Source organism: Serinus canaria, chromosome 1, assembly GCF_022539315.1.
Source record: "Serinus canaria isolate serCan28SL12 chromosome 1, serCan2020, whole genome shotgun sequence".
Classification (NCBI taxonomy): Eukaryota; Metazoa; Chordata; class Aves; order Passeriformes; family Fringillidae; genus Serinus; species Serinus canaria.
Genome location: NC_066313.1, coordinates 101514565 through 101528470, shown reverse-complemented (window position 1 = coordinate 101528470; position 13906 = coordinate 101514565). Strand labels below are relative to the sequence as shown.

At 36.9% G+C, this 13906-nt stretch overlaps 1 protein-coding gene across 1 annotated transcript in view; it reads right to left on the bottom strand.

Moving 5' to 3' along the window:
* The window catches only part of POLA1 (DNA polymerase alpha 1, catalytic subunit), a 186044-nt gene that overhangs the window by 99429 nt on the left and 72709 nt on the right, over positions 1–13906 (bottom strand). The window contains 4 exon segments of the mRNA XM_030234270.2: positions 1144–1275; positions 3014–3192; positions 10314–10488; positions 12480–12611. Coding sequence (XP_030090130.2) covers positions 1144–1275; positions 3014–3192; positions 10314–10488; positions 12480–12611 — 618 coding nt within the window.

The window sequence follows — 13906 nt, the reverse complement described above, 5'->3', positions numbered from 1 at the left end:
ATGCTTTCAAAAGAGTGTTTAGAAAACACTCACCTATAATTGCATTAAGAACTAGTACAGAAGAAAGATAACACAAAACATACACTTCAATACACTTAGCCTTAAACCATGGAAATAATTCTTAGCATTGCAGCTGCTGTTTGCAATAGAATTCTGTAATACTTAAGAAAACACAGAACAAATTAGGTACATCATTGTCATTTGGTACAGGCCAAATTTTCAAAAACTATTTACTTTTTTGGGTGTATCAAAAGTTATGAGCACACAAAGGTTATGAATGTCTTCAACATTTATGTCCATCCTGCAGCTCTGTAAGCAGGCAATGCTGGACAATAAAAACAAGCAGGCAGGCAATAGCACAAGATACTCCATGGAAATTTGACCAAAATAGCTAGATGCCAATTCACAAAATATGATGCTTCTAGCATATTAGAAATACAAACCACATTGATATAAGTTAAAAAGCATGGTGGATTTTGTCCTAATGGACAGTGAGAAGATAGGAATTTTAAATACTACACATTTTCCCCTCAACACCATACAAAGCCAACCACTACCACTAGCACTTTGGATTTCTTGCACTACCCCTCAAAAAAAGAGAATTATATCAATTTAATTAACTACCAACCTTTTCTCCTCATCTTTTTCCCAATAGTCATTAAGAAAGATTCATAGTACTTCCCTTCCTACAGTCCTTCAGAATTTTTACAGAGCTACATTCCAGTTTCCTTTTCACAATGTAAGACAATATATATCAATTTGAGTTGAAGAAAGAGAATCATATTTCAATTACATGAGAAACTGATATCTACATAATTGATAGGCTTCACAGATTTTTCTAAAAGCACTGAGATAATGCACACTGGCTGAAGATCTGGAAAACAGAGCTACTACATCTTTAATAATAATGACACAAACAGTAACAGAAATGTAAATATATCTAACTATCTTGAGGTTGAACTGAGAAAACAAACATTCTAAATTAATTTTTTTAATCCACTGATTGTTTTCTTTTCAGACAGTTTGGGGTTGATGCTGCATGCTACTACCTCACACCATACAAAAAAAAGGGTAACATGACAAAAAACTCAGCAGTACTTGAAAAACTCATTTCCTACAACAGAGTATTTTCTGCATACTTACACTGTAGTATTTTCTGAGGTAGCGTCTGATATCCAGCAGTAACTTGTTGTTCATTTGAACCACATAGCTGAAAGGAGGCTCCTCACATTCTGTCTTGCTGCACCTTTGCAAGCTGTGTTCAATAAACCGCCCCTGAAAACAGAAGTGTAAAAACAGCATCATTATGACAGAGGATGGAAGTAGAAGTTACCACAGGAGTTTAGACATAATACATGTATTTTTAAAAGTTACAGTCCTAAAGGGCCCATAATATCTGGGCCTTCTTTCTTCCCATCATGGTAGGCCACACCCATACAGGAAAACTGTAGGGCAGAGATATCTTCATTCTGTTCTTAAGGAAAGCTTTTTTAGAGAACCACTAAGTTAATAATTAAAAAAGAGATGTTGAAGAAGAATCATCATCTGTGGACAAATCATGCTCCTCCATCTCTGCCCCAAAAAAACCAGTAGTTTGTTTTTTTGTTTTTTTTGATCAGAGACAAACTTCAGCCTCAGTCCACTGATCAGAACTTTGAAATCAACCTTATAGATACTAATTATTAAATTATCAACGGGGCTGTAGAGACAAACTGCATAAAGAAAAATCACATTATCATCTTTTACTTTCTCCAAGTTCAAAGAACAGCTTTGCACCAGAACAATTTTGCTCCATCTCATTCCCTTATTTTTAAAGCCGTCTGAACACCTGATATTAAAATTTCAGGACCTGGAAGTGTTGTGTGAATGGCTAAAATTAAGTTTGTGAAATTCTCACTAATGTAACACCAGTCTGGTAGGCTGGACAGTCATAGAGCTTTCAGAAAACTTTCTTGCAAGGTAAGACTCAGCTGTCGTGAGCCATCTTGGCTAAGCCCCCACTCACAACACTAATTAATTCCAGGTGAAATAGAGGAGATTTTTGGCTTGGTTTCAGGATTTTTTCTGTGGTTTGGTGGCGGGGATATATTTTTTTAAGGAGTTTGACATCCACTCCTCTCCAGTTAGCCCATCTGCAACTTGTCAAGTCTACATGCAATTAACTGTCTTATTTACATCTGCGAGGAAAAAAAGTCAAGGATTCACAAAGTATCACTCGATTTGTGTCTTTTCCTCTTACATGCTTCCAAAGACCGCTTTATTTTGATTCAAAAAATGCAAAACATCTGCTGTTTGTCCAAATTAACTTGAAATAATTACTTTTAATTTAGATAAAAGATTTATTTGCTTTCAGTTTCAAGGTTTTCACTACTCTGAAGCTCGCTAATTTGCCGATGACTAATACATACATAACATGCTGTGGAGTTAAATACTTGGCCCCACTTCAAGTTGTGATCCAAGGTCAGAGATACATTTTTTGGCAGAACTTTCTCAACAAGAATGTACCCCTATGACTTTTTATTCAATTCACAGAGACAGAAGGAAAGATAAGATAGAAAAAACCTTACTCTCAAGAAGGGAGGTGGGATGCAGCAAGATAAACAAAAGTTTAAAAAGCACTTTGTTCCAATTAATATGATTTAGGATAAGAAACTGCCACTGCTATACAAAAGTTTTATTAAATAGAGAACTAGAAGTTACTAAGGTGTTAAGATAAGGATTCCTTTAAAAAGTAACAGCAACAATCATTCACGACTGTGGGCAAACAGATTAATGAAGCCAGATAATCTCACACGTTCTGCGAGACGACGCAGCTGAAATGCAAAAATGGGAAAAATATTTCAGCACTGTCCTATCAGCAATTATCTGCTCCAAAGCTATAAATAGCAGGACTGAAACAATATGGTATCTTCTCCTACATCATTTGAATCCTATCTGAAAAGCTGTTCTCACTACAAGCAGTTTTCTCTCCCACCAATGAACAGAAACGAAACAAACAAAAAAACCAACTAACCGAACCATCAAAGACATTGTCATAAATATTTTCTGTTCCACATTTGAGGCAGCAAAACTTGAATCTTTCACAATCCCTATATTTCTCCTCATCAGTGAGCTGAGCTGGGCCACCAACCAAGGCATCATTCTCATCTTTATGGTAATGGTGATGGACTCTGAATTGGGAGGGATCCAGTCCTATTAATAAAGAAACAAAAATTTCAAAAGACTAAGAGGTCAACCATGCAAGCAGGCTTATTTTTTATATGCTTGGTGAAGCAGATTCAAAAGAAAGTTACAAAATGTAAATCCAGAAGCTGAAAATCTCTCTTTAGCAAAACTTCCTCTATAAAACATAAATACATTCTACAATTTTTAACCATGAATAAAGGTTCACGAGACATGAAGAAATCATCTTACTTATCTTCTTACGCAAGATTGCTTTATAAATAAAACAAGCATGCTGCATTATCATGGGAGTATGCAAGGGAACATTTTGTTTCTGAGGAAACCACTCCTAAAGGATAGCTTTATTGTTACTTCCTTCTTAAGTTACATTGAAAATATTTCAATAAAAATGTGCATCGTGATTAAGAAACAGTCTTTAAATCAAAATGGCACCATTAATACCAAAAACAGGGAATAAAAACCCCATTAAAGAAACGCGGGTGCACTGCTATTACCAACTCCTTCAAGTCCGTACACAACTGCCAACTCTGATTTCAATGCAGTGGTCGATTTCATTTTGGCTCAGTGGTTAACAGCATGGAGGTTTCAATCTAATGCAGTGGTTAAAATTCAGCAGCAGCATTTAAAACCGCAGCGCAGGAGACAAAGTGCTTTATTTTTGATTGCCAGAACTCAAGATTTTAAACAAATAAATACACAAAAGAGATCCCAGAAATACTGATTCAACCACAAATAAGTAAATAAGCAAGCAAGCACGAAGTTCACTGTTCTAGGAATAAGACTGCCAAAGTAAACTTAATAAAATCCTCAAGTTCTGTCATCCTTTGTCATGTGCAACATTTTAAAAGTCCATGCATCTCATTTACAGGGGTTTTTTGTTAACTTTAGGAAAAAACACATGTTCAGAAAAAAAAACTTAATTGAATGAGTAGGAGAAAACCTCCAGAAAACTATGGCTCACTTTAGTAGTAAAACAAAAAGATCAGAAAAGCACTTTAAAAAATATTTTAACTGACATTAAGCCAAGTAAGAGATTACCATGTATTAAACCATATCCTGTATAAACTTCAGCTTAAAAAATTTAATAATTCCTATAAGAAATGTAAGAAAGATTACAAATAGAAAGTGAAGCTTCACCTTATTATAACTGTACCGTGACATTTAAAGACAATGGTTAGGAACGATATTCAGTTAAACTACACAAATATTATTGCACTCATAACACCGGTGCTATACAGGCAGACATAGATTGTCTTTATATAAAAGATTCTATATGTCTGACTTAAAAATTCAGGATTGTGTTATTAATGTCATAGTCTTAAAACAAATTCAAGCACAAGGAAAAATTCCTTGCCAAATAAGTTTATTTGGTTCTTGATAGAATATGGGTTTCACTAAAATTTATTCAATCTTCTCCATTTTGCCAAAAGAAAAAAATGTCAATGCAAAAAGGTAACAATTCACCTCAGGAGGTTTCTAAACTTTTAATACAGTTCTCCAGTATTCATTTAAAGAAAAAATAAAAAGCAAAATACACTGCTAATAGCATATTTTATACTTTAATACAAACGGTATCCCCCAAAAAAGACTGCAGGGTTTTTTCCTGGCTTTTTTTTTTTTAATAGAAGGGTTGTTAATATATATGCAGCACACAGGTAGCAGATAAAAGATTTAGAAATGGAACTGGAGTTCAGTATTCAGATTTTGCAAAAAATGAAGTATGCAGTAGGTTGGATCTAAGAGAGTAATGGTGAAAACAAAAAATCTCAGTTTACTCTGAGTTCAGAAGTGGAATGAAAAAACATCATTCCAACTTTCTGATACAGATACCATTACAGTTCAGCTAGAAACCTGTGGTTGTTTCCCAAAATGCAAATATGGAGCAAAGTAGCTCACTAAAAGATAAAAGGAGACAAATTCTGGTCTTCAGACAACTGAAGTTCTCCAACATTGAGTCAAAAACAGTGACCAAGCATTGGTCATTTTATATTAACAGGGAAAAAAAAAATGATTGTGAGAATTTAAATCACACCTATCTCTGAACTTTCCTAGATGTTTTTGGCAGGAAGAAAACAGAAAAAAAAATGTTGTGCTGAACCAAGCACACATCTAAGTTTTGGTGTGCAAACAGCCACAGTGAAATAAAAGGGACTACAAATCAGGCTTTGAAAGAACATGCCTACCTTAATTATCTTGTGAAATTGGGAACTATTTTATTTATTATCTCCTTTTAGTTGGTTCAGTTAATCCATTTCAGCACCTAACTGGTATCCTCTCAGACCAGGTCACACTGGTCACATTATTTTACTTGGTACACAAAACAGGGGCTATCTAATTGGGCAGCGAAAAAAAAAATGTTTTTTGTAATTTTTAAATTAATAGGATGAGATTAATCAGTGAACTTTGAACTCTTTTTTTTTTTCCCCTCATGACATCAAGAAAAATAAAAATCAAAGCAACTTTGACTTACTCTGATAGGAAAAAGTCTTCAGGGCTATCATGAAATTACCTGCACTGCAGGCAAGCCTTATCACCTCACCAAAAGGACACGGCTGGATGCAGGACAAAGCACTGCAACATCACAAACGCGCAAGGTGACCAAACTAATTAATACAACTAAGTTCGGGGAGGTGTTCCTGAATTATTTAATACAATTATTAAAACCATTACTAACTAGCAAGCAAAGCGGGTCACCCAAGAACCTGAAAAAACAGTCAGAGATTTTTACCACACGCAGTATTTTAAAAGCAGCATTTCTGCGGATGGCTTGTGCCCTTCCTTCCCCCGCGGGCACAGGGGCGCCGCGGCCGCCGGGCAGCCGTGCGGGGGCCGGGGGCTGCGCCCGGGGATTGCTCCCGGGGGCTGTTCCGGGGGCCGTTCCCGGGACCCGTGCCCGGGACGCCGCATTCCAGCCGCAGGTGCTCGGGGGCCGCGGCGGCTCCGCCCGCACCTTTCCCCAGGGACCCCGCGCGGGAGGCCGGGAATCGGCAGCCGGTGCTGCCACCCCGCGGCCGGCGGCGCGCACTGCAGCGGGGCCCGCGGGGCCGGGGCCGCCCGCCCGCCCGGCCGGGCCCCCTTCGTTCGTTCGCTCACATCGGTATTGCTTCTTTTATTCATCCATCTTAGCGTTGTCTCTTTTATTCATTCATATTTTCACTCTTTCTTTTATTAATTCCAACGCGCTTTAACGATTCTCAGGCTCTGAGCAGGTCTAGAGCATCTCAGAACACCCAGGCAGACCACAAACAACAAAGTTCACATGCTCTAGGGCTAGCTATTGAATCGTCATGAAGTTTCATCACGACTTTGATCTTAATTTTCATCACTGGCCTTTCACTTCACTCCCTAATGTGAGCAAAACAACAAAAAAGTCAAAACCTTCGGTAAATTCTGCATGCCACAAGGAGAGCGTCCATCCTGGTTTCTGTCTGGAGAATTTGTCTGTGCAGCTGCTACACACTATATTAAAGACAACCGAACGAGTCTCTAACAATAAGTTTTTTTAAAAGACAATTTAAAAAGCCAATCTATTTGGTGCTGGTGGGTGTCCTTACAAGAAGCAGCTAACACATAGACACTGCACCTCAAAGCAGGGAGCAGAACTGGGAAGTACTCCTGATGACGAGCCTCATCAGGACCCAGGAATGACTCCCTAAAATCAGACAGCCTTCCCAAGAAATGCCCAAGTCCAAGCAATCTGAAGAGCACCAACGTGCACATCCCTCTGACAGGCAGCAGAACACACCTCTTTCAGAACATCATGACACTCTCTAGGTCAGCAGTCATCAACTTCAATCATTTGAAGTAAATAATATTCTGTAGAAACAGCTAGAGAAGTCCCATGGTTAAAGAACTCTACTTTCATAATGCCTGATTATTTTTGACAACACACAAATAAGATGTAACTTTTCTTTGAGATAAGGAGCAGTACTTATGAATTAAGAAAAAACCTTATTTGAAATACAGTAAGAGAATTGCTGTACCATACAGTTCTTCCAGTTTAAAAGCTAGATATCTTAAGGATGATGTCAGGCCTCCAAGACTTAGGAAGATCAGATTTATTAAATTCTATAACTGATTAGATTGCAGGCTTTATTTAGTGTTTCAGACTGAGACAATCCTCATCTTGACACTGCATTTCCTCAGAAACTTCAAGACAAAGGGAGTGAATGCAGGAGTATGCCCAGGAGGTTCTCATTTTTAGGAACAATGAGCTTCCATCTCTCAAAGCTCAGCAGACCTCCTACAAGGCCCCAAAACAAAAGGTGGTTTTCAATTTGGTCCTATAGCAAATAAATATGATATTTAAGGGGTTCTGTGCAATTTTTTAGTTGCACTATTTGCTCCAGTTCTTCAGTGTCTAATACAATTTAAAATTACTCGCTTTGAGCACAGACAAAACAAAGAACTTTTCAGCACTTTGATGTGAGCCAAGCTTTCCTAGCAGAGTTCAATTTTATCTACTCAGACTAGCAAGGTGACAGAACACATTCAATCTTACAAACATGTATTATTGTAGAGTCTGTTAAACATGCAGCCAAGACCTTTTTCCTACAACCACTCTCCCTATAGAGACACATATTCTACACAATACAATAAATCTGATCAGTGCAGGAAGACACACACAATGAGAATGCAACAGGGTTTGGTCCATAGATATGGTGTCTGTGTATCCTTCGGAATGGGAAAATGTGCCTTTTTGCAACATGGTGGGAAAAACAATGGGAATTTGGATGCATATCATGATGAAAATACTAAGTAAAAAAGCCCAACTTGGCTTCACAGATCAGTAAACACTTTCCATATTTGCTTGTTTTACCAAGCTAGACTCAAGTATCTTGTACTCTTTTGTATCTTACAAAGGATTTTTGATTTTTATGAAAGAAAACCACTTGACTATGCCTCCAGTACCATTAAAAAAATCCTGTAAGATAACTTCAGCTTGCAATGACTAATGTACAGCTCTGATCAAGTGCTGTATATGAAAACCTAAGCAGATCACAAGTCTTGAAAGAGACCTGACTTTACCCTCGAGCACAATTTAAGCTTTCCCAAGAAAACAAAGCTCAGGAAGGTGATAAAATTTTGACTGTACAGCAAGGTCAAACTGAACACACTTCAAATCTAAGGCTGTAATAGATACATACAGGTTTTCAGACTGACCATTGTGGACTATTAATAAACTCTCAGCTGCATGATGCTATTACAGACCATAAAAGAAATCTTCATCTGGAATGTACTACAGTGCAAAAAGCAGCACAGGCACTTGCAAACAGTGGCAAGACCTTCTGTGCCTATCAAGTGGCACAGAGTTCTTAAGATCTGGATAGTTAATTTAGGTGTCTGAAGGAAGCCAGACTGTTCTGAAAATCTAACTTGTGAATAAAAGCTCTGAATTTGAGCTTAAGTCTACAAGACTAACAATCTTTGCCAATAAAAATAAAATAGCTTCAGAAATCGTTCCTGTCTTTTACCTAAATGAAGTACAAGTTTGCTGCCTATTTTAAACCCCTTCAACCTACCTAAGAGTGCTTGACCTTTTCAGTCAGGCATACCACACAGTCAACTCTGACATCAAGGGAAAGTTGGATGCCAAGGCCTTGCCACATAATAAACAGGATGATTTGTGTGGTCAGCCTGCATGTGCGGAGCAAGGCTGACACCTCCTCAGAGCATGAGAGCTGTTGAGGACACGTGGAACATCAAATGCCTCCAAGAGACACCTTTGCTGACTCAGAAGAAGCAGAATTTGTGTCTTCAGCCTCTTCTCAACCACTCAATGGAGATGGAAAAAAGCTGCATGTTACAAGGATTGTCTTGGGAGCTCCTCCATGGCTATCATCCTTCTTCCTGAGAAATAGCAAGGCACCTTTCTTGCACACATTCCAAGTACAATCTCCAAGCTATTCAGCTGTTACTAAGGGAGCTACAGAAATGCAGTTACAGAGGTGAAGGGTCCTGAGGCTACCAGGTGATTTTTAATTGGCCAAACCACCCAAACACAAAATGCTGACAACTAACTCTTCATTTGAGCATTGCAATATTCTGAACAAAGTAATTACTGCAGGTCTGAACTTCCTGTAGACACAGGCAAAACTCAAACTATTCAATTGACACAGTACAACTCTCTAAGAAGTTCTCCTAGAGAAAAGGCAGTCTTGTCAAGAATTTCATAGCCAGCAAAATTAACAACTTTTTCATGTCCTTGAGCAACACTTTTGAAAATAATAAACTGCATGTGAGTTACAAATCACAAAATTTCTGTTTACCAAGTAGATCATTCAAGTCTGTAGGTTAATCACTTTTGAAGAAGAAACAACACTAAAAGGAATACACACACAGAGTAGCATTTTCAAGAACAGAGACCCAATAGAACTGTTAACAAATTTTCAACCTTTCTGTTTTTCTAGGTAAGAAGCCCAGGGAATAGTGAAAAAAGAGGCAATCACAGTTGGGCAGAAAAATCTCTAATTCTAATTATTAGACATTCTTTTAAAAGGAAAAACAACTCTAACAAGAGCAATTCCCTGTTGCTCATTTGAACTAAAACTGTGGATTTCATGGATCACTAATATTGGTTATATTTTTTTGACAGCACTTCTTGGTTTTGGGACAACTTAATTCCTCCATATGAAACAGTTAAAACTGTTACTAAGATTTTATGTTTCTATTATCCACTAAGTCAGTTCTAACAATCAAATCTTCACTTACATCCTAGGAAAAATTTGTATTCTTTCATTGTAATTATGACTGGTTTTTCCCTTGGGAAGATGCCAGAGATGCCAGCATTTCTCTCTGGAAAAATATTACACACTCCAGAACTCCTTTAGTAACTTAAAATCTCAAAGACATGCAATAGTACTGTCATTTCTGAAAAGCAGATTTTGCAACTCTAAACAAGCACTGTAAGATTAAACTTGTATTAGTGATCACCTTCTGAAAAAATACTATTCTGCAGAAGTCATAAATACACTTAGAGTCCACACTGCTTTCTACAGGCTGTGTAACACAAGCTATTATTCAATGTAAAAAGACTAATCTAGGAAAGCATTTCTGTTGAGAAACATACATTAAAACCTCTCACTTTGGGTCTTAAAATTCTTCAAATAAACTGAATTTAGAATACTTACCTAACCATGTTGCAATAAGAACAGAGTCAATTCCCTCTATGGGCATACATATTCTAGCAACTACTGGATGTATTTGCTGGGACAGGTAGTACTGATAATCAATTTTAAGATTTTCTTGCTTTTTTAACTGTTCTGGAGCATATGCTCGCTGGCTGGCACTGAGATCTGATCCATCCTAAGGAGACACACACAAAACAAAGTGTGAAAAAATTCAATACAAAGGAGTATGCTTCAAATATTATGCATTATTTTAATGCAAAATCATAACACACTCTTTTGGTTGATTTATTATGCATCCAATACAAATCCAGCAGTAGTAAAAAAACTGCATTGCTGATGCTGGCATCAACTAGCAAGTTCAAGAATGCAAAACCAGCTTGTATTATTGTAGCCTACACGTGCAAATCAGAAGGAGTAGACAGAGTAAACAGTCCCATCTGTCAATTCTGAACTGCACAATGAAAACACATTGTAACCATCAGCCCAGTTAAAAATACACAGAGGGCATGCATTTTGGATTCACTTTGTACTAAACCAGCATTATCATTTTGCACAACAAGCAAATTCTAAGTCGTGGATATCAAAACTATATCTGTTTTGCTAGGAAATTTATATTCTTTAATTCTATAAAGATATTAATAGAATGAATGGTCAGAGAATGGACCAGCTCTCATTGGCATATGAATAAATAACAGAGGCAACAGTGTTGATTAGAAAGAGGAAATCCTAAAATATTCAGAAATACTGAAAGAAATGTATGGTGACATCTCAAGCCAAGACAGAAACACCACTTAGAGGTGTAATATACATTACTTTCTTCTCCAACTTGAAAGAGGAAGATAAGGAGAAAATAATTCAATTTGGGAAGGCAATACTAAATTGAAAACTACATAAATGGAGGAATTAAATATCAGATCGATGAAAACACTTGGAAAATGTAACTCATTTAAATCTGTAGAATCGTAGTCCCACTCCTCAACTGCCCCAGAAAATATTATTTCTAATGTGTGTCAAAAATCTTAGAGCAAAACTTAAAGCAGTATTTCTGCAAGATTCCGTAATAGATGTAAATGTTTATAGGAATGGGGCAGGGTGGGGTGAAGTACCACAACCGTTTTGGGGCTTTTTTGCTAAGTACAGTCTCTTTTTTAGTTTTTTTTCAGCAAAATAGCACAAATGCATTAATACATGACACCTTCATTTTTTCATTTAAGACGAGCTACTGGTTTCAATAGGGTCAGCAATGACGGACTGAAAACCCATCACTAATAAAGACAGACTGCAAGCCATTGGTTCCTCCTACTCCTTTCAGACAACTTAGTATTCAGAACAAAATTAATTTAGGACTATTCAGCTCCTCCAGCTGCTTTGCAAAAATAATTACAATGCAACTCCTTCAGCTCCCTTCTTTCAACAAGTATATTCTTCTCTTGTATTGTGCCACTGCTCAGCCGCACCCGTGGCCCAGCTCTCAAAAGTCTTGGCAGCTTTGGGGTGCCAGGCTAAGAACTCTCAATTAAATACAGTATATTTTGGTTTGAAAATAATGAAGGAGCTGAAATAGTCACATTGCCAAGTTCATCAGCTTGGCCTAAAAGATCCCTTGGTCCATCTAACTCAACCTACATTTTTTTTAATTAACAGAACCAAAGTGGAGTATGTATTTGTGAAATAGGGATAAATATTAATAGGATAAATGCCTGAAACCAGAAAGTGGCTCAAATTTCCCAGCCTATACATCAGAAGTGCCACCAGATCCAATGACTATGAATTGAACAGACAAAGGTGATACTGGAAAAAAACAATGACACTATTTAACCAACAACAACAATCATCTTTCCATAAATTCTGGTCTTCACCATCAGAATTTTCTCCTGCTTAAAATGAAGACTAGGCATTTTCTTTAAAATAAGTTCTAATTCCAAACATGAATGAATTCAGGGAGATTTTACCAGTCACTATATGGAAATAGCTGCTGAGCTGATCACAATGCTCTATAAAACTAAATTCAGCACAGAAAACCAACTATTTTAAAATATAAGACTACTTCACCAAAAAGAAATGCCAAAACATATTTTCACAGGAGCTGAGCTGGGTTGTTTTTTTTTTTTTTTCTGTATCTCAAAACAATACCTAGTATTTAGCTATAAAGAAAGACATTTTTACCTGACAAATGATATATGACACTGTGTCTCCTGCCTTCACCTTTCGGCCTCCATGAGAGTTTATCCACATGGCCACATGCACATGTGGCAAGGCTTTTTTGTCAGGATAATCCTGGGGATCTTTTGTCAATGCCTAAAATATCAAAGGGGGAAACAGAAACATAACTATGAGAAAGATCCATTACTTCAGTGATGGACAACTCAGAACTTTAAAAGACAAGATTACATAGCAGCTATCTTCATCCTTCTACTATTTACAAGTTCATCTGAAACACAAAGATAAAAAAACTGTAACAAACTTATTTGCCATATGTTAAGCCCTAGGTACCAGTCCTTCAAATTTTATATATGTTATTATTAATAAAACAAAAGGATGTTTTTACAATTACCATCTGAAAAATGCATTAGCGTTGCAATCATAATGCAATTGCTTTAAAATTAAACTAAATTGAAGATGACAGTATTATGCAAAATACAAAATAGAGCCAGAGAGTGCCCCCTTACTCCTGTTCCATAAAGGTCATAAAGTAAATCTGAATATTGTGCAGCTAAGTGTATCTAACAAGCTCTGCAGCAAGAGGGTACAACTGAATTTAAGTATTTCTGTATATCTCATACTACTGAGATTCCAGTGACTTTTTCCTTTAAACAAAATAAAACCCTACATTTAAATATTTACTGTCACTCCAATTCTTAGAAACATCTTCTACACTTGACTTAATAGTTAAATACATTTCTTTTCTGAAGTAGTAAAACAGAGAAACTTTAGGAATTTTAAGTGAACATTTTGCTATGTATATCTTTTACAGGGACACTAAGTGTTTTTTAGAAGATTTGCATCAGAACATTCTTTTTTTGAGTCAACCACAAAATTCAGTGATTTTTCTATACTCATATGACAACCTGAACACTTTTTTTAACTGATTGACACAGTCTTAGAGTGCAGACAGATGTCCAGCTGGCAAAAGAAACAGACTTTGGATGGACAGTTGATAGACCTCTATTAGAAGCATAAGAGGGGCATGTAATACCCAATTCATTGGTGAAACTCCAATCCCAACAGGAAAGGGGATTGTCTGAAGCTGAAAATACAGTTTTTATCATTGAGGATTCCCCCCCAAAAAAACCCCCAAAACTGCAACACTGCTGCTAAAACTGCTGTAAACAAAGCAAAGTATTTTACTTCTAGTTGCACAGAAGTCTTGAATGAGGTCTCAAAATTACTATTAGCTTTTTTGTACAGAGCTTTCTAGGGAAATATTATAAGGGTTTTTCTACAAAACAGAGTATTTGATTTGTTTCCATTGCATTCTTCAGTTTATGCATTTCAAGCCTGAAATATAACACTTAAGAGAGAACTTCTCCTGAAAACATCCTATCACTCTCAAAGAGCAGAGTGAGCCTGGTAAACAGCAGGCTGGGACAAGA